We start from the raw sequence: 23558 nt of genomic DNA, 5'->3' as shown, positions 1-23558 counted from the left end.
TTACCTCCACTAGCTTTGTTCATAGTGATGCTTTCTAAGGCCCACATGACTTCACATTCCAGGATGTCTGGCTCTAGGTGAGTGATCACACCATCGTGATTATCTTGGTCGTGAAGATCTTTTTTGTACAGTTCTTCTGTGTATTCTTGCCACCTCTTCTTAATATCTTCTGCTTCTGTTAGGTCCATACCATTTCTGTCCTTTGTCGAGCCCATCTTTGCATGAAATGTTCCCTTGGTATCTCTAATTTTCTTGACGAGATCTCTAGTCTTTCCCATTCTGTTGTTTTCCTCTATTTCTTTGCATTGATCGCTGTGGAAGGCTTTCTTATCTCTTCTTGCTATTCTTTGGCATTCAGATGCTTGTATTTTTCCTTTTCTTCTTTGCTTTTCACTTCTCTTCTTTTCACAGCTATTTGTAAGGCCTCCCCAGACAGCCATTTTGCTTTTTGGCATTTCTTTTCCATGGGGATGGTCTTGATCCCTGTCTCCTGTACAATGTCATGAACCTCCGTCCATAGTTCATCAGGTACTCTATCAGATCTAGTCCCTTAAATCTATTTCTCACTTCCATTGTATAATCATAAGGGATTTGATTTAGTCATACTGAATGATTAGTGGTTTTCCCTACTTTCTTCAATTTAAGTCTGAATTTGGCAATAAGGAGTTCATGATCTGTGCCACAATCAGCTCTCGGTCTTGTTTTTGCTTATATTATTCTCTTTTGCAATTCCATGACTCCTCGACATAAGATCAAAATCAACGGTTACTCTTCAGTGATACTTAAACCTTAGAATTGCAACATTTTACATTAAAACTAGACATGGTCGGTTAAGTAACTGTATAAATATTTTTCACATGAAAGTGCTAGTCACTCAGTCATGTCCAACTGTTTGCAATCCCATGGACTATAGCCTGCCAGGCTTCTCTGTCCATGAGATTCTCCAGGCAAGAATACTGAAGTGAGTAGCCATTTCCTCCTTCAGGGGATCTTACCACCTCAGGGATCGAACCCACGTCTCCTGCATTGTAGGCAGATGGTTTACCGTCTGAGCCACCAGGGAAACTCCATAAATATTTTTCATATTCTAAGTTAAATAAACTACCATCTTTAGGAAGAATGGAGAAAATAAAGCTACAGACAGCAGGCAGTCCAAGGTTTAGGGCCAGCCATGTACTTTCTTGGGGCAGGGAGCCCATATGGGCCCAGGAGATCCTGTCTATAAGTCTGTGGGGTCAATACCCCCACAGGACAGACACCCAGAAGGAGCTTGTGTTTCCGGGGCTGCAAAGTGAGAACTGGGGTAACGAGCTAACCACAGGCTACTGTGCATAAAACAGTAAAAGCAGCAAAAGCTTGGTGGTCCTGAGAGTGTCTCTGCTGCTGTATATCCAGCATGCTGAGTCAGAGCTTTTAGAGCAAAAGCATGAAAAACTGTGAACTGGCCTAGTAACTGACACAAGGGAAACAGGAAACTTGGCTGGTGGTGCTGGTACTTCTCTTGCTTCCCTTGTAAGGGTGATTCCTGTGCCACACACGGTGTGATCAGATGCATCACACACACAGTGAAGAGTGATGGATGCCTAGGGGACCAAGGCTCCTGTTACAGAGGCTACTGTTCACTCATTAAATGGCCAGGACAACGTGTAGTTACAATCTGGACTGAGTGTGGCCTTCATTCTGCAAACACACGAAACCCCGAGCAGAGCTAAAGGAGAAGGAAATCAAGTGCACAGCACAGTAATGGCCACGCAGTCCGTCGGCCAGGCCGTGTGTCCCTGGCCTGCAGCCCCTGGAGTGGAGCCCCTGGGGACGTCCATCTCACTTCCCCTGGGCTGATGGAGGGGGTGGGAACCAATGGGAAATATGAGTCTGTGAGGGCAAGGCGGCCACACACACCCATTCTGTCGTCTTTAGCTCCCCAACCCCAGACACAGATCGTGAGACTGTAGGCTCCACCTGGTGGACCTCAGGCCAAATCAGACCCCCTTCTTACACCAGCTTGGGGTGGGGGGTGTTTAAAGCACCAACCTAGGCAAAATACTGGGTGCTCTGGTCCACAAGGTGAAATGCACGCTGCTGACAACCTGGCCCAGAGGACAGGGGATCAAGCCAGCCTCATCCCAAGGACAACAGGGCTGGTGGGTGGAAGAGAAAGTGCCCCCACCCCAAGCAACATGCCCTGAGGATGAGAGGGGAGCTCCAACTCTGGTGCAGGGGGAAAAGGACATCTGGGCAGGGCAGGGCAGGGCAGCAGATCCCAAGACAGACACAGAACATGCAGCTCCACAGGAGGCACCTCAGACAGGGTTCAAGTCCTCCATGTACCATTATATCTACCGGTGTGGGCAAGAATCCCTTAGAAGAAATGGAGGACCCCTCAAAGTGAAAAAGAGTCCTAAATGCAGTACTTGGGTACAATCTCAAAAATGACAGAATGAACTCAGTTCATTTCCAAGGCAACCATTCAGCATCACAGTAATCCAAGTCTATGCCCCAACCAGTAAAGCTGAAGAAGCTGAACAGTTCTATGAAGATCTACAAGACCTTCTAGAACTAACACCAAAAAAACATGGTCTTTTCATCCGAGGGGACAGGAATGCAAAGCAGGAAGTCAAAAGATACTTGGAATAACAGGCAAGTTTGGACTTGGGAGTACAAAATGAAGTGGGGCAGAAGCTAACAGTTTTGCCAAGAGGACACACTGGTCATTAGCGAACATCCTTTTCTAAGAACACAAGAGGTGACTCTCTACACAGATATCACCAGATAGTCAATACCGAAATCAGACTGAGTATATTCTTTATGGCAGAAGATGAAAAAGCTCTATACAGTCAGCAAAAACAAGACCAAGAGCTGACTATGGTTCAGATAATGAGCTCCTTATTGCAAAATTCAGGCTTAAATTGAAGAAAGTAGGGAAAACTACTAGGGCATTCAGGTATGACCTAAATCAAATCCCATATGATTATACAGTAGAAGTGAGAAATAGATTCAAGGGATTAGATCTGATAAGAGTGTCTAAAGAACTACGAACAGAGGCTCCTAACATTGTACAGGATGACCAAAATCATCCCAAAGAAACAGAAATGCAAGAGAGCAAAGTGGTTGTCTGAGGAGGCCTTACAAATAGCTGAGAAAATAAGAGAAGAAAGGCAAAGGAGAAAGGGGAAAATATGCCCAAGTGAATGCACAGTTCCAGAGAATAGCAAGGATAGACAAGAATGCCTTCGTAGGTTACCAATGCAAAGAAATAGAGGAAAACAACAGAATGGGGAAGACCAGAAATCTCTTTAAGAAAACTGGAGATACCAAAGGAACATTTCATGCAAGGATGGGCACAATAAAGGACAGAAACGGTATGGACCTAATAGAAGCAGAAGATATTAAGAGGTGGTAAGAATACACACAACTAGACAAAAAAGGTCTTAATGACCCAGATAACCTTGATGGTATGGTCACTCACCTAGAGCCATTCTGGAGGGTGAAGTCTAGTGGGCCTTTGGAAGCATCACTACAAACAAAGCTAGTTGCGGCTGCTGCTAAGTCGCTTCAGTCATGTCCGACTCTGTGCGACCCCATAGACAGCAGCCCACCAGGCTCCCCATCCCTGGGATTCTCCAGACAAGAACACTGGAGTGGGTTGCCATTGCCTTCTCCAATGCATGAAACTGAAAAGTGAAGTGAAGTCACTCAGTCATGTCTGACTCTTAGCGACCCCATGGACTGCAGACCACCAGGCTCCTCTGTCCATGGGATTTTCCAGGCAAGAGTACTGGAATGGGGTGCCATTGCCTTCTCCGCAAAGCTAGTTGAGGGGATGGGATTTCAGCTGAGCTATTTCAACTCCTAAAAGATGATGTTGTCAAAGTGCTACACTTAATATATCAGCAAATTTGGACAACTCAGCAGGGGCCACAGGACTGAAAAAGGTCAGTTTTCATTCCAATTGCAAAAATGGCAATGCCAAAGAATGTTCAAACTACTGTACAATTGCACTCATTTCACATGCTAGCAAGGTAATGTTAAAAATCCTTCAAGCTAGGCTTCAGTAGTACACGAACTGAGAACGTCCAGATGTACAAGCTGGATTCAGAAAAGGCAAGGGAATGAGAGATTAAATAGACAACATTCAATGGATCATTGAGAAAGCAAGGGAATTCCAGAAAACACATCTACTTTTGCTTCACAGACTATGTTAAAGTTTGACTGTGTGGATCACAAGAAACGGTGGTAAATTCTTAAAGAGGTAGGAATACCAGACCACCTTACCTGCCTCTTGAGAAATACATATGCAGGTCAAGATTCAACAGTTAGAACCAGACTTGGAACAACAGACTGGTTCCAAATTGGGAAAGGAGTACGTCAAGGCTGTATACTGTCACCCTGTTTATTTAACTTATATGCAGAGTATATCATGCGAAATGCCAGGCTGGATGAATCACAAGTTGGAATCAAGACTTTTGAGAGAAATATCAACAACCTCAGATATGCAGATGATACAACTCTAATGGTAGAAGGCGAAGAGGAGAGTGAAAAAGTTGGCTTAAAACTCAACATTCAAAAAACTAAGATCACGGCATCTGGTCCCATCACTTTATGGCAAATAGATGTGGAAACAATGGAAACAGTGACAGACTTTATTTACTTGGGCTCCAAAATCACTGTGGATGGTGACTGCAGCCGTGAAATTAAAAGATGCTTGCTCCTTGGAAGGAAAGTTGTGACAAATCTAGATAGTGTATTAAAAAGCAGAGACATCTCTTTGCCAACCAAGTCAAAGCTATGGTTTTTCCAGTAATCTTGTATGGATGTAAGAGTTGGATCATAAAGAAGGCTAAGCGCCAAAGAACTGATGCTTTCAAATTGTGGTCATGAAGAAGACTCTTGAGTCCCTTGGACAGCAAGGAGATCAAACCAGTCAATCCTAAAGGAAATCAACCCTGAATATTCATTGGAAGGACTGCTGCTGAAGCTCCAATACTTTGGGCACCAGATGCAATGAGCTGACTCATTAGAGAAGACTTTGATGCTGGGAAAGATTGAGGACACTAGGAGAAAGAGGCAACAGAGGACAAGATGGTTGGATGGCATCACCAACTCAACGGACATGAGCTTGAGCAAACTTGGGGAGATGGTAAAGGACAGGGAAGCCTGGCATGCTGCAGTTCATGGGGTTACAAAGAATCAGATACGACTGAGTGACTGAACAACAGCAATAAAGCTAGTGATTCTGGGCATCTCTTCCTGTTGACCATCCATGTCTTCTTTAGAAAAATGTCTGTTCAGGATTTCAGCCCAAATTTTGTTTGTTTTTTAGTACTGAGTTGTATGCACTTTTTGTACACATTGGATATTAACCTCTGATCAGTTGTATCATTAGCAAATATTTTCTCCCAGTTGGTAGGTTGTCTTTTCATCTTGTTGATGGTTTCCTTTGCTATGCAAAAGCTTTTAAGTTTAATTAGGTCCCATTTGTTTAATTTTGCTTTTATTTCTTTCCTCTTCAGAGACTGATCCAAGAAAATACTGCTATGACCTTTATCAAAGAGGGTTCCATCTAGGTTCTCTTCTAGGAGTTTTATGGTTTCAGTTCTTACAATTAGGTCTTTAGAAACCATTTTGAGTTTATTTTTGGGTATGGTGTGAGGGTGTGTTCTAATTCACTGACTGCAGGCAGCTGTCCAGCTTTCCTAACACCACTTGCTGAAGAGACTGTCTTTTCTCTATTGTATATTCTTGCTTCCCTCCTCAAAGATTAATTGATTACAGGTGTGTGGGTTAGTTTCGGGGCTCTCTATTCTGTTCCACTGATCTATGCATCTCTTTTTGTGCCAATTCAACACTGTTTTGATTAATGTAGCTTTGTTGTATAGTCTGAAGTCAGGAAGCATGATTCCTCAAGTTTTATTCTTTTTTCTCAAGATTGTCTTGCCAATTCAGGGTCTTTTGTGGTTCCAGAGAATTTTAAGATTATTTGATCTAGATCTGGAAAATGTCATGGGCATTTTGATGGAGATTGCATTGTATCTGTAGCTGTCTTTGGATAGAATGGCCATTTTAATAATATTAATACTCCCAATCAAGGAGCATCACCCTCAATTTCCTTCATCAATGCTTTATAATTTTCAGGTCTTTCAGATCCTTGGTTAAGTTTATTTTTTTTCTCCTAGAAGAAAATACTTCTAGGTATGTTATTCTTTTTAATGCATTTTAAATGGAATTCTTTTAAAATTTCCTCTTTCTGATACTTTATTATTAGTGTGTGTGCTGTGTGCTGCTAGACTCCTCCGTCCATGGGGTTTTCCAGGCAAGAAAACTGGAGTGGGTTGCCATGCCCTCCTGCAGGGGACCTTCCCAACCCAGGGATTGAAACTGCATCTCTTACGTCTCCTGCACTGACAGGTGGGTTCTTTACTACTAGCGCCACCTGGGAAGCCACTATTAGCGAGCGCCGAAGAATTGACGCTTTTGAACTGTGGTGCTGGAGAAGACTCTTGAGAGTCCCTTGGACTGCAAGGAGATCCAACCAGTCCATTCTGAAGGAGATCAGCCCTGGGATTTCTTTGGAAGGAATGATGCTAAGGCTGAAACTCCAGTACTGTGGCCACCTCATGCAAAGAGTTGACTCATTGGAAAAGACTCTGATGTTGGGAGGGATTGGGGGCAGGAGAAGGGGATGACAGAGGATGAGATGGCTGGATGGCATCACCGACTCGATGGACATGAGTCTGAGTGAACTCCGGGAGTTGGTGATGGACAGGGAGGCCTGGCGTGCTGCGATTCATGGGGTGGCAAAGAGTCGGACACGACTGAGTGACTGAACTGAACTGAACTGATAGTAATCTTGGCTTCTGCAACCTTGCTGAATTCGCTTATTAGTTATAATAGTATTTGGGTGGAGACTTTAGGGTTCTCTGTAGAGATTATCAGATCATCTGCAAACAGTGAGTTTTACCTCTTCCCTTCCAACCTAGGTAGCTTCTATTTCTTTTTCTTGTCTGACTGCTGTGGCGAAGACTTCCAAAACTGTATTAAATAGAAGTGGCAAGAGTATTTCCATTTGTGTTCTTTCTGAATTTAATAGGAAAGCTTTCAGCTTTTCACCATTATTATATTGGCTGTGGGTTTGTTGTAAATGGCCTTTATATAGTTGAGCTATGTTCCCTCTATGCTCACTTTAATGAAAGCTTTAATCATGAATGCATGTTGAATTTTTTCAAATGCTTTTCTTGAGTCTATTGAGATGATCATATGATTTTTATCTTTCATTTTGTTAATGTGGTATATATCACATTGACTAACATGTGAACATTAAACCATCCTTGTGACCCTGAAGTAAATCAATTTGACCATGATACATGATGGTCAAATTGCTGGATTTTAATGTATTGCTGGATTTGGCTTGCTAATATTTTGTTGGGGAATTTTCCATCTATATTCATCAAAGATATTGGCTCAAAGTTTTGTTTCTTTATAGCATCTTTGGTTTTAGCATCAGGGCAATGGTGGCCTCGTAGAATCAGTTTGGGAGTGTTTCATCCTCTTCAATTTTGGGGAATAGTTTAAGAAGGATACGTGGAAGTTCTTCTTTGTATGTTTGGTAGAATTCCCCTGTCAGGTCTTGACTTTTGTTTGCTAGTTTTTTTTTTTTCTAATTACAAATTCAATTTCACTTCTAGTGACTGGTCAGTTCAAATTGTCTGTTTATTCTTGACTCCATCTTGCCAGGCTGTGTGCTTATAGAAATTTGTCCATTTCTTCTAGATTGTCCAATTTGTTGGCATATAACTATTCATAGTACTCTTATGATCTTTTGTATTTTTGTGGTATTTTTTGCCATTTCCCCTCTTTCACTTATCTTGTTTATTTGGATCCTCTCTCTTTTCTTCGTGATGAGACTGACTAAAAGTTATCAACTTTGTGTGTCTGTACCAAAAAACCAGCTCTGGGTTTCGTTTATCTTTTCTATTGCTTTTTTAAAACTATGTTTAAATATCTCTCTCTGATCTTTATTATTTCCTTCCTTCTGACTTTGGGCATCATTTGTTCTTTTTCTAAATTTTTAGATGGCAGCTTAAGTTGTTTACTTGAAATTTTTCTTCTTACCTGAGGAAGGGCTGTATTGCCATGAATTTGCCTTTAGTACTACTTTTGCTGCATCCCATATATTTTGGAAAGTTGTGTTACGTTTTCATTTATTTTCTGATTTCCTCTTTGATTTCATCACTGACCCATTGTTTCTTTAGTAGCATGTTGTTTCGTGTCCACAGATTTGTTTTCTTTCTGTTTCTCTATCAGTAGTTGATTTCTAGTCTCATATACTATGGGCAGAAAAAATACCTGATATAATTTCTGCCCTCTAAGATTGCTGAAGTCTGTTTTGTGATGTAGTATGTAATCTATCCTGGAGAACATTCCATGTGCACTTTAAAGAATGTATGTTCTCCTGGTTTGGGACATAATGTCTTATAGATATCAATCAAGTCCAACTAGTCTAATTTGTAATTTAAGACCACCTTTGCCTTACTGATTTTCTTTCTGATCTGTCCACTGATGTCAGTGGAATGTTAAAGTCATCTATTATTGTATTGTTGTCAATTTGCTCCTTTACATCTGTTAGTATTTGCTTTATAAATTTAGGTGCTCCTGTATATGTTAACATATTATTGACTGGGGGTTTTTTGCAGAAACTAATGCCTGTGGCTGGCGATTTGTTATGTAAGTAAATATTGAAACACTCTGGTTAATAACATTCAGGTAACAAAAGGCGTATTAATACATCTCTAGTCAATACATGGTTAAGGAATGTTATATCTTCCTCTTGCATTGATTTCCTTTATCACTATATAATACCATTCTTTGTCTTTGTTAATAGTCTTTGTTTTAAAGTCTACTTTGTTTGATATGAGTATTGCTATCTCCTTTTTCTTGTTGTTTCTATTTATATATCTTTTTCCATCCCCTTTCTGTCTGTCTGTGTTTTACCCTGAAGTGAGTCTCTTGTAGGCAGCATATTGAAGGGTCTGTTTATTATCCAATTACCACCCTATGTCCTTTAATCAGAGTATTTAGTCCATCAACACTTAAAGTAATTACTGATATGTACATTTTTATTGCCCTTTTGTTACTAGTTTTCCAGTTGTTTTCACAGTTCTTCTATGTTCTTTTCTTCTTTTTGCTTCTCCTGTCATGCTTTGGTGATTTTCTTTAGTAGTATGGCTGCAATCCATGGGGTCACAAAAGAGTGACTAAACAAAAACAATGCTTAGGTTCCTTTCTTTTTGATTTTTGTGTATCTGTTGTAGGTTTTGGATTTGTTGTTACCTTGGGGTTCATATATGTTGACCCATAATCATATCTACTAGGTTTACACTGATAAGTCATTTAAGTTCAAACACACTGAAAGAGCTACATTCTACACTCTTCTTCCCCACATTTTGTGTTTTTGGTATCATATTTTACATCGTCCATGCTTATCCCTTTACTGTTTTATTCTGGTCAATTATGGTTGAATATTTACTATATCTGATAACAATATAAGTTGTTTTACAAATAGTTAAATCAAGATTATATATACATTAAAATGTCTGTCATTCAGACAGATATTAGGGGTTCACACTAATTTCTAATTTCTCAGAACTGACAAATGGGTGAAAAACATTAACCAAGTTTGAATACGGGGAAATGTTCATTTCTTTGTGATTGATCTGTTTTGTTATGAATGGAAATTGTCATACTCTATGAGTTCTAAGCTGAAAAGCATGTCTGCCGTTGGATAGAAATATAGGCATCATGATATATAACTCCATTCAGTGTCACTTCTTTTCCCATCAACTCACTGTTAAAAGTTTATGAATATGTATACAAATAATATCAAAACTCACTATAAAATGCATTATTTAAGACAGTAGCATTTTAATCCATAACTTGCTATGGAAAATATAAATAAATAAGCCTAGTTTTTTCATTTTTTTGTTTTCCTAATCAAATTACAACATTCCTGTACTTTATTTCTCACTGTTTACATAACTAAGTTACTACCTAAGGTAGAAAGCGGCACACCTGCAAAGTCTTCACTATGTTAAGGTCAGATAATCAATTTCTTATCCCAAAGACACAACTAATACAGTACAGAGAAGTATCACTCAATATTAGCAGCTGCTTTTGTTAAGATGAGCTTTTATGGGGAAAACTACAATAATGGAGTAGGAAGGAAACAGAATTTCATGTATCTCTATCTGTGAATTCTGTGAAAGCCCCACAGGTTTTTTTTTTTTTTTAACTTATCATTTATTTTTAATACACATAACACGTATCTATTCTTCTTTATTTTCCCAATTAGGCCATTACAGAATATGGAGCAGAGTTCCTTGTGATATACAGTGGGTCCTTGTTGGTTATCCATTTTAAATGTAACAGTGTGTATACATGTCCACTCCAAACTCCCTAACTATCCTTTCCCCCCACTTCCTCCTTGGTAACCACATGTTCATTCTCAGTCTGTGAGTCTGTTTTGTAAATAAGTTCATTTGTATCGTTTCTTTTTGGAGTCCACAAAAAGCAGTATCATATCATTTCTCTTTCTTTGTCTGGCTAACTGCATTCAGTATGACAATCTCCAGGTCCAGCCATGTTGCTGTAAATGGCGCTATTTCATTCTTTTTATGGCTGAGTAACATTCCACCACGTCTTCTTTATCCATTCATCTGTCGATGGACATTTAGGTTGCTTCCATACCTTAGCGACTGTAAACAGTGTTGCTGTGAATGCTGGGCTGCATGTGTCTATTTTCCTTTATGGTTTATCGTAGTCATAGTTGCTTTTATATTTTTTCGGTCATTTAATTACATACTGGATTATTTAAGTGATCGTCTTACTCCATATTTGCCTTCCTAATGGGATTTTCTCTTTCCTATATTTTCTTACTTCTTTTCCCATTTAGAGAAAGCCCTTCAATAATTCCTTTAGGGTACATTCAGTACTGCTGGAATTCTAGTTTTTGCTTGTCTGAGAAATTCTTCATCTCCTCTTCTAATCTTGCTGGGAAGCATATCCTGGGTTGTACGTTCTTCCCTTTCAGCCCTGTGAATATCCTGTGCCACTCTTTTCTGGCTGCCGAAAGCCTTACCAGGAATCTCATGTAACCAACTCCTTGTTTTTCTCTTGTTGCCTTAAGAATTCTTTAGCTTTCGCCAATTTAATGATGTGTTGGTGTGGGTTTGATTGGGTTCATCTTGTTCGGGACTTTTTGTGCTTCCTGTACCTGGCTATCTGTTTCCTTCTTTAGGTTTGAAAAGTTTTCAGCCATAATTTCCTTGAATACACTTTTTACCCCTCCTTCTCCTTCTAGAACTCCTACAACATGAATGCTGGCACATTTGACGTTACCCCAGAGACCCCATATGTCCCACTCATTTTTATTTTGTTTTGTTGTCTTTCTGGCTGCTGCTCTGGTTGGGTGAGTTCCATTACTCTCTCTTGCGGACCATTTCTGTGTTCTCCTGGGTCATTCTGTCTATTATCCATGGCTTCTAGAGTGCTATTTAATTTCAGATATTGAATCATCTATTTCTGATTGGGGCTTCATTAAAATTTCCATTTCCTGTGCTTTTGTTCAGGCGGTAGGTGAGCCCCACACGCTCACCCCACACCCTGCGCTCTTTCTCCGTGTGTTACTGTTTTGTGACACCGTTGGCAGTGAGATCGGCATAGTGGGTCTCACCCCACGACCCCGGGCATCCTGGCTGTGACCACGGCAGTCAAGCCTCTTGGTCTTCCTTGCTGAGTTGTCTCAGTGTGCCTGACAGCAAGCGGGGCCGGGAGAGACTCAGACCCGGGGCCGGTGGAGGAGAGCCAGGAGCCAGAGCTGCCCTGCACTTGCAGGCGCTGGATTTGAAACTAATCTGAAAAGGAGAGACAAGAGCATTCAGGAGGATGGGAAAGCGCATCACGTGAGCGCCCAAGGCAAAGGTTCACCTCCAGGAAGTTCTTTCTTAAACACACACTTTTCATGCTGAAATTCAAGTAAAATTCTCATTTTTAACCTCGACGGCATTTTCAAACACAGTCTGCTGATAAACCTTTTAGTAAGTCCATCTAGATCTGCTCCAGTTTCCAGGGAACCTCATTCAGTCACCTCAGCCTTTCTCTGTGTGGCATTCAGGTCCGTTTCTCTCGCTCCCTTCAGACACTACCGTTCTCTCATGGCTGTTACATGGCTTTCTCTTTCCAACATGGGAATGACCTGCGATAAACTATGAGGTGAAAAAGAGCAACGAACAGGGCATGACCTGCTAGGCACACAGCCGTGCACCAGGTGTGCGCAGCAGGAGGACTGGGAGGGGACAGCCCAGGTGGACCTGGCCACTCACTGACTGTGGGGACTCCCTGTGAGCAAGCTGAGGGCAGTGCCATGGGCCCGTTTGAAAGGAGTGTGACCTCCTGCGTTACTGAGACACTGACACCCTCTCCTCCAGATTTCTCCTATTTGAATCCTTTTGTCTGTGAAGATGCCCTGCGTGGTGTCTGTGGGCCTCAGGGCAATACTGGGGAGGAAGAGGGAAGAACAGGTCTTCCTTATTTGTAAATTCACGTTTCTAACAAACATACGTGGTGAAACACTGTTCTCCAGCAGGTGCTCATAGATCCAGACGCACTCTGTACACGGACGACGTGATCAAAGCACACCGGACTTCATGGGTGAGCAAGCCGGTCAGCGCCCAGGACTCCTTCAGCAGGTGGTGGAGCAACACACCCAGAGCCACCCAACTGGGCACAGGCAGCTCCCGAGGAGCCCCCGGTGCCACGCGTCTCACATATGATGTTCTCAGTGGCTGCCAACACTCTAGACAAGTGACAGCTGATTGAATCAAAGCATGCTTGCCCCACACACAAAGCACAGACCGGACAAGGAAAACTGTTTTCTGACTCGTGTGAGATTCGCACCCAAACACACATCCAAGTACACCTGCTCACATCTACCAGTGTACGTTCAACGGTAGGGACACTACAATTTCAACTTACCATCAGATTTTATCAGTCTACTTTTATCTTTTTTCTCCTAAGAAGGTAACGGTTTACAATAGAGAGCTGTGAAACTGAATTTGGAGCAACTTTTTCTCCATTCCCGTGTGATCCATGTGCTCTAAGAGACATGCTTTCAAACAAAGCTCCACGTTGCTTTTCTCAGTTAGAGATGGGCTAGTAGCAAGACCACAGACCACGGCAAAACACACACACCAAGAGGCATTCTAGTTCACGGTTAGGGTTTTAGTTCTAGTTTTAAAAGTAGGTAAAGCGAGATTTCCAAAGGATAAAAATACCTTAACTGTGTCCTTTTAAGTAAAGGTGAACTGAGAAGTTAGGGCCCTTGAATTCAAAAGCTCTTGTTCACTTTACTGCTAGCCACTGACATTCTAGAAGAAAAACAATAAACAACCAGTAACCCAGGGCGCACTAGGCGGGTGCACGTCCCACTGAGAGAGACACCACTGCCTGCCACGGGCACACAGCCCCACGGCCGACCTCCTGCAGAGCTCGTCTCTGTGGCCGTGAGTCCTCTGTGGGCTGGCCTAGCATCATCTCGGGCAGCTGAGGCCAGTGGAGCCTTCATGGCTCCTGCAAGCCTCTACAGTGGACGCAGGACTCAGCAGCACGAGTATGGGTGAGAGGAAAGCCCGCGGGTGCCGCGTCTGGGCTCTAATTTCCCTGTAAATGGCGAGGTTTTCAACTGGCAAGAGAGGGGAACCTCGAGGGACCCACTTAAACGACCCATCCATTGCCTCCGCCCCTTTTGAATGGCCCAACACTCCCCGCCACCCCCCCACCTCAGTGCAGCCCCCACTGGTGTGTTACTCGTGAGACCTGCACGCTGCAGTCAGGAAGGGGGGGTACTTGCCGCTGAGCAGAGGCTTGTTGAGGGTGTACAGCGGGGGCAGGTCCTCGATGTTGGAGATGCGCTGGTACATGGCCCTGGAGAGGTGGTCCCCGTGGTACAGGCTGCCCAGAATGATGCTGGAGAAGTAAATGGGCTCCACGAAGATGCTGAGCAGGGACCCCTGGATGCCCACCACATTCCACCTGGAGGCAAAGGAAGAGGCACTCAGCGTGGGGTCCCTTTGGCCTGGGCCCTCCATAGTGCCGTGCTCACGTGGGCATGCTGCTCATTCCATACAAGTGTTAACCAATTTAAAAGGCAGTTAAATAACCGACTTGGGTTCCCTGGTGGCTCAGCTGGTTAAGAATCTGCCTGCAATGTGGGAGGCCTGGGTTCGATCCCTGGGTTGGGAAGACCTGCTGGAGAAGGAAACGGCTATCCACTCCACTATTCTGGCCTGGAGAATTCCACAGACTGCATAGTCCCTGGGGTCGCAAAGAGTCGGACACAACTGAGCGACTTTCACTAAATAACTGACTTAGTTTAAAATTCTAAAGAGAAAAATCTACTTAATTATTTTATGCTGGAACGATCTTTTGCCTCCATGTTTCCCAAGATGACACATTTACCGAAGATTAGTTCTAAAAAGATATTGAGCCACGTTTCTTGTGAGAAAAATCAAAAGAAAAAATAAACCTTTATTTCATTACTTCTAATGAATAAAAAATGGCAGCTCCAGAGGGACGGAAACTGGTCTCTTCCTGCTCCCTGGTAGCAGCATCGACTATCCTGACCCCGCATTTGGTGTGGGTGAGGTCACAGCACCAACCCTCCATGGCTTCGTCTCAATGACAACTCGAACACCGCCTCACCGCTCTGAGCCCCACAGACAGCAGGAAAGCAGCCCTCCATGGCCTCGGGAGTCCATGTCCCAGCACCCAGGGGGCAAAGCTCACTGGATCCAGGGGTCTTCTCCCTCACACCCCTTCCCCAAGCCAGCAGCATGAGCATCCTCTGCTCCCTGTGGAGCTCCAGCCCTCAGCCAAGGGTCCCCAGTGCCCCCACCTTGGTCTGTGTAAAGTCTTTCTCTCAGCTGCCACTGGAGCCCACTAGGTGCCCCCTCTGCTGAACCCCTGCAGATCTTACCATCTGTCCCCTACCTTCTCCCATCAACAGGCTCTAAGCGGGAGGGATTCGTCTGTTTAGCATACTAAAACATCCCAGCATTTAGGGACCTGGCCTCACAGCTCAGTGTGCGCTGACTGGACAAATCCTCGGCTCCCCCAACCCTCTAAGAAGGAAATTAGAGCACAGGGTTCCTCCTATCTAGCAAGGAACAGTAGGGAAGGATTCAGTGCACACAAAACCCACAGGGAGCCCTTTCTTATGTAAATCAGAGTCTTGTCAGGGGGGTTAGGCCCCATTAAGCTGAATTCAGCCTCCTGGGGCAAACTTGAAAACCCTGCTCTTGCAGAAACTTATACGAGTTACGAGTCATTAATTTTGAACACATGCTTCGCAGGCGAATCCTAGGCCCCGATTGCTCCACGGAGGCCCTGGTGGGAAGTGGTCCACCCACTCGGCTCAGCTCCCCTGGGCGAGCCTCACGGGGAACACGGAGGCGCCGACTTGACCAGCAGCAAACACTCGTGGGATGTGTGCCATACAAGCCCACCGCCCCCAGCAAACCCCTGTGAAAACTGGCTGTCCCCGTGACCCTACAGCCTCCCCACGGTAGGGGGGCCCACAGCCGATGCCCCTGGCCCCCCCTGTGTCTGGGGGAGGGGGAGGCGGCGGCGGTGGGGGACAGGGCTCTGCATGGTCGTGCGCACTGCTGCCCTCAGGCAGGTGGTCTTTGCTTTCTCCCCAGCTCTGCGCGCAGCACAGGCTGTGCTACCCCCTCCCATGGCCCAGTCAACAGAATTCACTCAGAGGTGAGAGCCCCCAGGACCCCGCACCGCCACCCCCCAACTGTGGTCTCATCCAAAGCCCGCCCACTTCCCTGACCCCTCTGGAACTGGAACCGGAACCGTCTGTGGGAGGCAGCCCTGCCCTCTGTGAGACCCAGGCCAGCCCCCCAGACCCTGTTCATGGTGTCCACATGACTGCCAGAGGCAGGGGCAGCCCTCCAGGGGCACCAAAGATCAGAGGGTGGGAGCTCAGCCCCGCCCCCACTTCCGGGGTTGAGTGAATCACCAAAGACCAAGGATTTAATCACCTGCAGGGAGATTCCAGAGGACAGGGCTGGGAGTGTCCTCCACCCACGCCCTGCTGCCTTAACCACTCAGCGAGACTTTTCCACTTGAGTGTCAAGTGCTACAAAAAATGATGAGATTTTGATCGAAGTTATAGATTTGGAAGAAAATCAAGCTATCAGTAATAATGTTAGATTTGGCATATACATGGATGTTTTAGATTAGAAGACGGCCTGTCATTTTGTTTCCCTTCCTGGCTTGGTCTGGGGATACGGGATGAGTTGGGATCCTTCCCCACCTTCCTGATGTGTAGAAATGACTGTATGTATGAAGAGGATACCTCCCCAGAATGCAGAGAACTCACTCAATGGTCTCCTGCAAGAGCTGCATCCTCTTTCTCTGCAGCAACCTCTTTGATTTCCTCCAATTTATTTACTTCTTGGGAGTGAGGGCGTGACTGGTTTTCTTTATCTTAATGTTTGGAATTCCATTCAAATTTCTTACACATGCTTGAGCAATTTTAGGAACATACACGTTTCTACAAAGCTTTTATGTCATCTCGGTTTTAATGGTGTCTGTAACTCTCACTGCAGCCATCTGCGCACGTGTCCATTCCTACTAGATCCTGACACCCTTTCCTCCTCCCCTGACTTGGCTGCACCCTTTGTCTTGGTCAGACTTCCAGAGGTCTGCCAATTTTATTACCTTTTTCAAAGCAGCACTCTGGGTTTCTGACTGTTCGCTGCTCATCGCTGCTGCATCGAGTACTAATGTCTGCTCTGTGTCCTTCCCTCCCTTCTGAGAATTTGGACTTGTTCTCCTGTTCTCAGCTGTGGTGTTTTATGTCGTTCACTTATGACCATCTCCTAACTTCCCCTGCAATTTCTTCTGTGAGTTGCTGAGGCTTGATGGACGCACAGTGCCCTGCCTGGGGTCAGAGCACAGAATCTGGGGAGTCCTAGCATGTAAATACCCTCCTTGGTCGGGAAGATCCCCTGGAGAAGGAAATGGCAACCCACTCCGGTATTCTTGCCCGGAGAATACCCTGGACAGAGGAGCCTGGAAGGTCACAGTCCATGGGGTTGCAAAGTGTCAGACATGACTTGGCAACTAAACAACAAAACCCCGACTCCCAGCCCTCTAGTCTCCTCCCTCCTTGCTCCAGGCCTTCCTCTTGCCCCTCCTGCTCTGCCCCATCCCTGGGCCACCACTGACCTGATTCTGTCACGTTCTAGAAATCTACAGCAATGGAATCACATGGTAAGCACTCCTTTGGTTCCTGGCATGCTGCACAGTCCTTCTGCGATGTGTCCACGTACCACTGACTGAACATGACAGCTTATTCTTTCCTTTGCCTGAGCAGTGCCCCGAGGCACAGATACTCCCATTTAACCCTGTTTAAAGACTGACAGCCGTTTGAGCTGCTCCCAGATATGGAGAAGCTGCTTCAATCACTCCAGGTGAGTCTGCATGGACAGTGCTTCCATTTCTCTCCAGAAACAGGAGTAAAGTGGAGGGAACACAGGCCAGAAATGCCTTTAACATCTAAGACACAGATGAGCTGTCTTCACAGTTGGCTGCATTGTCTGTTCCCAGCCTGGGAGAATGACGCTAAAGGGCCTGGGGTCCCCACCGTATCCGACAGGGCTTTAAGCCTGGAGGGAAGAATGTGCCCTCATAGCTCTCTCCCATGATTAACGAGCTTCTCATGTGCTAATCTGACATCTTTTTTGGTGAAGTGTCCATTAAAATATTTTGCCCATTTTAAAAACTGTTTTTCCCCCTTGTTGGTTTTAGAAGTCTTTGCATAGTGTGGATATAGGTCCTTTATCAGATGTACGATGTATAAATATTTTCTTCCAGCCAGTGACTTTATTTCTCATTCTTTTAACAGAGTCTTTCAGAGAAGCTATTTTTAATTTGATGACGTCTAACACCATCTTTTTCCTCTCAAGGAGAGTGCTTCTGGTGTTGCAGCTAAGACATAACCCATCCCAGTGGCCAAGATTTTCTCCTCTTTTCTTCTATAACTTTTACGCATTTAGGTCTATGACACATTTTCAGTTAATTTTTGTATATGGTGCAAAATATGAAGTTCACTTGTTTGTTTTTACATAGGGATGTTCAGTTGTCCCAGCATCATTTGTTAAAAACACTATTCTTTCTCTACTGAACTGGCTTTGAACCTTTATCAAAAATCAGCTGTGACCAACAATGAACTTGTGGAACTTGAGTTTAAAACACAACACTGTTTACATTAACACCTCCCAAAATTAAATACAGGTACAAATCTAACAAAAATACAAGACCTGTACATGGAAAACTATAAAACCAACAAAAGAATCAAAGAACTAAGTGAACAGAGAGATAGCCCACGTTCATGGAGAGGAAGACTCGATTCTTTCCAACCTGAGCTACAGACTCAGCACAAACCCATCAAGGCTCTAGCACAGTATTCTGCAGATGCTGACAAGCTGATTCCAAAGCTTACATACAGGGCAGAAGGCCAGAAGAGCCCACATAACACAGGAGACCAAGTTGGAGGACTCACTATCCGACCTCAAGACCTACTATGAAGCTACAGTAACTGAGCTTGTGATTTATCAGAAAAGTACAGTTGGCCACTCAGATGATCAGAAATATATTTTTCTTATATATGTTTGGTCTTCTTCTGGGGTTCCTGGCTCACAGCTCCCAGGCCCTGGGAACTTTCTAAGTGATTAACCATAAGGTGTCTATGTTAATGAGGTAGATTGTGTCACCCACCCGAGGACAGGGGCTGGTTGGCTGTGGAGCCAAATACTGATTACATACAGTGGGAACTTTCAGCCTCACCTTCTTGACCTCCCGGTAGGGGAGAGCAGCTGGAGGTTGAGTTCCCATACCAACAGCCATGATTTTTAATCAACGGTGCCTTTGTAGTGAAGCCTCCATAAGAACCCAAAAGGACCTGGCTCCAGAGCCTCTGTCCACAGAGACCCCACCTCTCCTCTCAAGGTGGCCCTGAAGCACCTTTTAAAACCTGAGTCCTTCGGTGAATCTGTGGGACACATGCCCAGGTGTCCCTGGAAACACCCTGGGGCACCCAGGCGTGCAGGGGTGGGGGCGGGCCCAGGAGCGTGTCCGAGGGGACTCACCTGGCCATCTTGTCGCTGCAGGACATGGTGAGCAGCCGCTCCCCCTGCAGGACCCCGTCCCACGTCTGGACGCTGGCGTTGGAGCGAACGGGGATGGTGCCCTCACCAGACTCTATCTTCGTCCGCAGCTGTCCACGGGCTTTTCGGTTCGGGTGTCTGTCTGCTGGTTCTAAGACAGAGACACAAGGTCCTCTGGAGAGGGTCTGCCGGTCGACCACCTATTTAACTCACCAGAAAGCATGTCTAACAACACTCTGTCAATTCAAAATATGGTTCACACGCACGTGTGCATGTGCTCATTCTACACCCAAGACATGTGCGTACGATGCAAGCATAGAAAATTGAACAGGAGGATACAATACAAACCAAATTCATAAAGGTGTTTCCTTGGTGGTTGGGAGAAAAGAGGGCCTCCATTTTAACCAACTGATGTATTTCTAGGATTAGAAACAAGCTGAAGCAGACAGAACACAAGGCTGACATTTACGAATTCTAGGTGATGGATATTAGAGTATTTGCTATATTTCTCTGCTGCATATTTAAATTTTCAAAAATAAATCTATAGGGATGTGGAAATAAATCCATAGGAAACATTCACAAACACCCAGAGGTTTTTTACATGAATACAGTGATTTAAATGTTATTTTTTATGTTTTAAAAATATTTGGCAATTTCTACAGTGCATATTTGTTGCTTTAAAAAAATTTGTTTTATAATTTTGTCTTTTCTTTTTAAAAATTCTTATGTATCTGTTTATCTGTGCTGGGTCTTCTTTGTGGAATGCAGGATCTTAGATCTTAGTTGCAGCACGCGGGATCTTTAATCACAGCATGTGGGATCTAGTTCCCTGACCAGGATTGAACCCAGGCCCCCTGCATTGGTAGCGAGAAGTCTTAGCCACTGGGTCACCAGGGAAGTCCCCACATGTTGCTTTTATAATCAATAAAAATAATGTAATCAAATGTTCTATTTGGAACACATAATGCTTAGGCTTGTGAGCAGGGTTGTGGATACAAATTACTATGAAACAAGAGCACGAACAAGAATGAGAGCAACACGGAGGTCAGGGAGAGGCCTTCCTGCCCACCGACACCTGCTTCTGAGACTTAGTCACACTCTCGTGATATCACAACCCACCAGAAACATGGACCACGACATGCATTTCCAATCTAGAGATGCGTGTCATCGTGTCATCCAAATTCAAAATCTGAACACAATTTTAATATCCTCACTGTATTCTAATTTCTTGTTTGAATCCACATCTTCATTCATTAAAAATTTCAAATTACTAATTGAGAAGAAAACTTCATGTTTTTATACATTCCTATCAGATCCACAACCAAGGTGGAAATTTTTGAAGAAGAAACGATATTAATACAGGTTTGTCCTTTTCTCTGTTACAACACAGTCATGAACTTTCTTGGGAAGTGGCGGCTGCTGCTGAGCCTGGCATGGTACCTTCCAGGATGGGTTCGTGTGGTGAGAAGATCCTGGCGTCCCCGCAGGGGGAGGTGCTGATGTACAGGTGGAACTGGACATTCTCCTTCAGCTTGAAGCCGCCCCGCTCAGACTTCTCAAAGATGGATCTCTTTTGATCATCTTTGCTACTGAAAGGAGTAAGTTGCAAAGATAAACCTTAAAGCTGAACACAATCAAAATTCAGTCTCTCATAGCTTATGATGATTTTCAAAGGCCAGTGTTTTCAACAGGGTAAGATAAACTTGCAGTGGGGTATTTACTTGACATGTTTATGATAATTAGCATGGTTCCTGCCTGCTCACCAATGAGACAGGTCATCAGTACACAAGTAACCCCGTTCTCTTCATTTACAACCTTAGAACAGAAAGGCTGAGAGTAGGACATGGCCTGGAGCAGGAAGCAGTCAGACTCACAGTCAGCCATCCGGGCATGGTGACCTCCCCAGCACTTATTCCTGTATAAAGCAAAAGCCTGGGGTCTGGAACACAGACATGACCCCTCTGACTGCATGTGTGGCGGGTATGTACGTGGGCATATGAGTTATATAACTCAGCCAACTCTACTTGACAGCCTGAGCTTCAAGGGCAAAAGGGTTCCCAACCTGTAACCCAGAAAGTCACTACGCTGAGAATTTTTCAGTGATGACAGACACAGTGAAAAGGATGCAATACACTTTGATTGGAGGAAAATTTTTTTTTATGGAAAACAGCTTCCTTCACCCATTTCCTCGGACACTCACTTTAAGTAAACCTCAAGCTGCGTGTAGAGGAACCTCAGCAGGGACCGGCGGGCTATGATCTCCGCATGGCAGTCGTTAAGTGCGAGCCCACGGTCGCTCATGTACTCGCCGTTGATGCACTTTGTTCCCGTGGAGATGCTGATCACCTTGGCGTCCTTCACATCTGTGCCTGGAACACAGGAGAAACCGTCTAGCGATTCCTCCCAGGAATTGGCTCAGCCAGCTGGGCTGAGCGGATACTCCAAGAAGAGAGGGCCCCAAGACAGCCTCAGACCCGGCCCTCAGGAACTGAAGGTCCTCTGGCCGCCCCAGGGACACAGGCACTGGCCGTGGTTGTGGTTCCTGCTCCCAAGAGTGGTCCATGAAGACACTGCTCAGAGGCCTCACTTCTGGGAGGTAGAAGAGGACTTGGGGAGGGATCCTGTCACAGCTGGGAACTTAGAGGCAAATTTAGCTGGGTTTCTGTTGCCGTCCCGAGGGTGCTTCCCCCACGGAGTCCCTACATTTGTGGAAGCCTTCTCTCGCGGGGAAGGGCACAGGAAGCTTATCTGGCAACAGTGACGTGAATTGACACACCAGAGACGGCTACTCTCAGTGAAGCGAAAACCAACAGGTCTCCTGCATTTCCCAGACTCACTCGAGAGGATTCATGTAAGATTACTGGAATCAAATACTAATACAGGATGCTTTCTCCAAACAAAACACTCAGGTTAAACAGATGAAATGGTGGGGGAAAAAACATAAGTGCAGCTTCTCCAGTTGCACACAGCAGACATTCTGAAGGAGAATGAAAAAGTAGCCTTCTGCTCCTGTCAGAGGCTTCTGTACACTGAGAGCGTGTCTTCTTCATTAAGTGTGAGAACACGTAGTGGACACACACCGACACGGTTACCTGTTGTCATGACGATTCCAGCAAGGACCTTCCTGCGAGCGTGGGGGGAGGCGAAGCTGTCTGTCAGGTCCCCAAACTTATCCAGCACCAGGCGGGCCACGGCATCGGCCAGGACCTGAGGACCAAGAGGGGGTCAGCACCCTCTGGGGTTACGTTCTGGGGCCTCTTCTCTGAGCCACATGGTAGGTCTGGCAAATGAGCGTGTGAGTGTGTGTGTGTGTGTGCGTGCACACGCACACGTGTGCATGCGCAGTTTTTCCTCAAAGACATTTCTTGGAACCAGGCATCCAAGGGGCATACGAGGGTCTCTACGGACAGGATGGCAGGAGCCCTGCCATGTAGGAGCTGCATAGAGCAGCTAAGGCCTCCCACCCTAGCCCTGTCTCCGGGGGAACCCAGGCCCAGGGCGGCAAGGTCACTTGCCTCCCTCCCTCTGTGGCTTGGAGCCAGAGCTCCGAGTCCTGCAGCCACACTCCCAAAGCAATAGGGCTTCTGGAGGAAGTAAGAGCACAGGAGGGAGGCCAGAACGGCCCTGCAGGGGCCACTCAAGATGGAAAGGGGAGTCAGAAGGGAAACTGTTATCTCAGCACCTCCCTCCCAAGGCACCAGTCCACCTGCGCCTGTTACCTCCACATCTGAGACCAGAGAGCAACACTGCTCAGAGCCCCACAGGCGAGGGCTCTGTCCCCTAGCTGGGACGACAGGGGAGGGCTGCAAGGCCACTTGCGCACAGCGCTGGTCGCGTCTGGGGGGCGCGCAGCACTGCACTTGGGGGCAAACGGCTTCGAGAGTGTGGACCTGGTCCTCCTTCTACAGCATGGACTGAGGGACCCCCTGTGTTCTGGGAACAATGCCTGATGGGAAGGGGTTCAAGGAGTCACGTGGGACCCACGTCCCAGCAGCTCACACTTGTCTGAGTCCCCAGCTAAGCCCTCAATGAAACACTCCTGAATGGGCAGAAGAGCCATCATCCTCAATGGCAGCTTATCTGGAAAGAACAGTCATCAGGTCACTGCTCCATCCTTGCACCAGCAACGAGCCCCAGAAGATGGTGCTCACGGCCACGTAGGAGGGGAACAGGAGAGTGGGGGCAGGGCCAGGACCCCACCCGGCACCCTCGGAAAAGGAGCAAGGCCATGGGTGAGCGCAAGAAAGGCAGCCAGACCGCGGACAGCACAGGACGTGGAGGGAATGTGAGCGAGAGGAGACAGCGGCCCCCCGACAGGGTGAGGAGCTC

General features: G+C 45.4%; 1 protein-coding gene across 1 annotated transcript in view; it reads right to left on the bottom strand.

Moving 5' to 3' along the window:
• The window catches only part of ADARB1 (adenosine deaminase RNA specific B1), a 112334-nt gene that overhangs the window by 5895 nt on the left and 82881 nt on the right, over positions 1-23558 (bottom strand). Inside the window, exons 8-12 of the mRNA XM_055569831.1 lie at positions 22322-22436; positions 21430-21598; positions 20670-20818; positions 19212-19380; positions 13901-14082 (exon numbers count right to left, since the gene is read on the bottom strand). Of these exons, the coding sequence (XP_055425806.1) occupies positions 13901-14082; positions 19212-19380; positions 20670-20818; positions 21430-21598; positions 22322-22436 (784 nt within the window). The remainder of the gene's footprint in view (positions 1-13900; positions 14083-19211; positions 19381-20669; positions 20819-21429; positions 21599-22321; positions 22437-23558) is intronic.

The sequence above is a fragment of the Bubalus kerabau genome, chromosome 2 (genome assembly GCF_029407905.1).
Source record: "Bubalus kerabau isolate K-KA32 ecotype Philippines breed swamp buffalo chromosome 2, PCC_UOA_SB_1v2, whole genome shotgun sequence".
In the NCBI taxonomy this organism is placed as follows: Eukaryota; Metazoa; Chordata; class Mammalia; order Artiodactyla; family Bovidae; genus Bubalus; species Bubalus kerabau.
The sequence above is the reverse complement of the archived record's forward strand: the minus strand, read 5'-3'. Positions and strand labels throughout refer to the sequence as shown.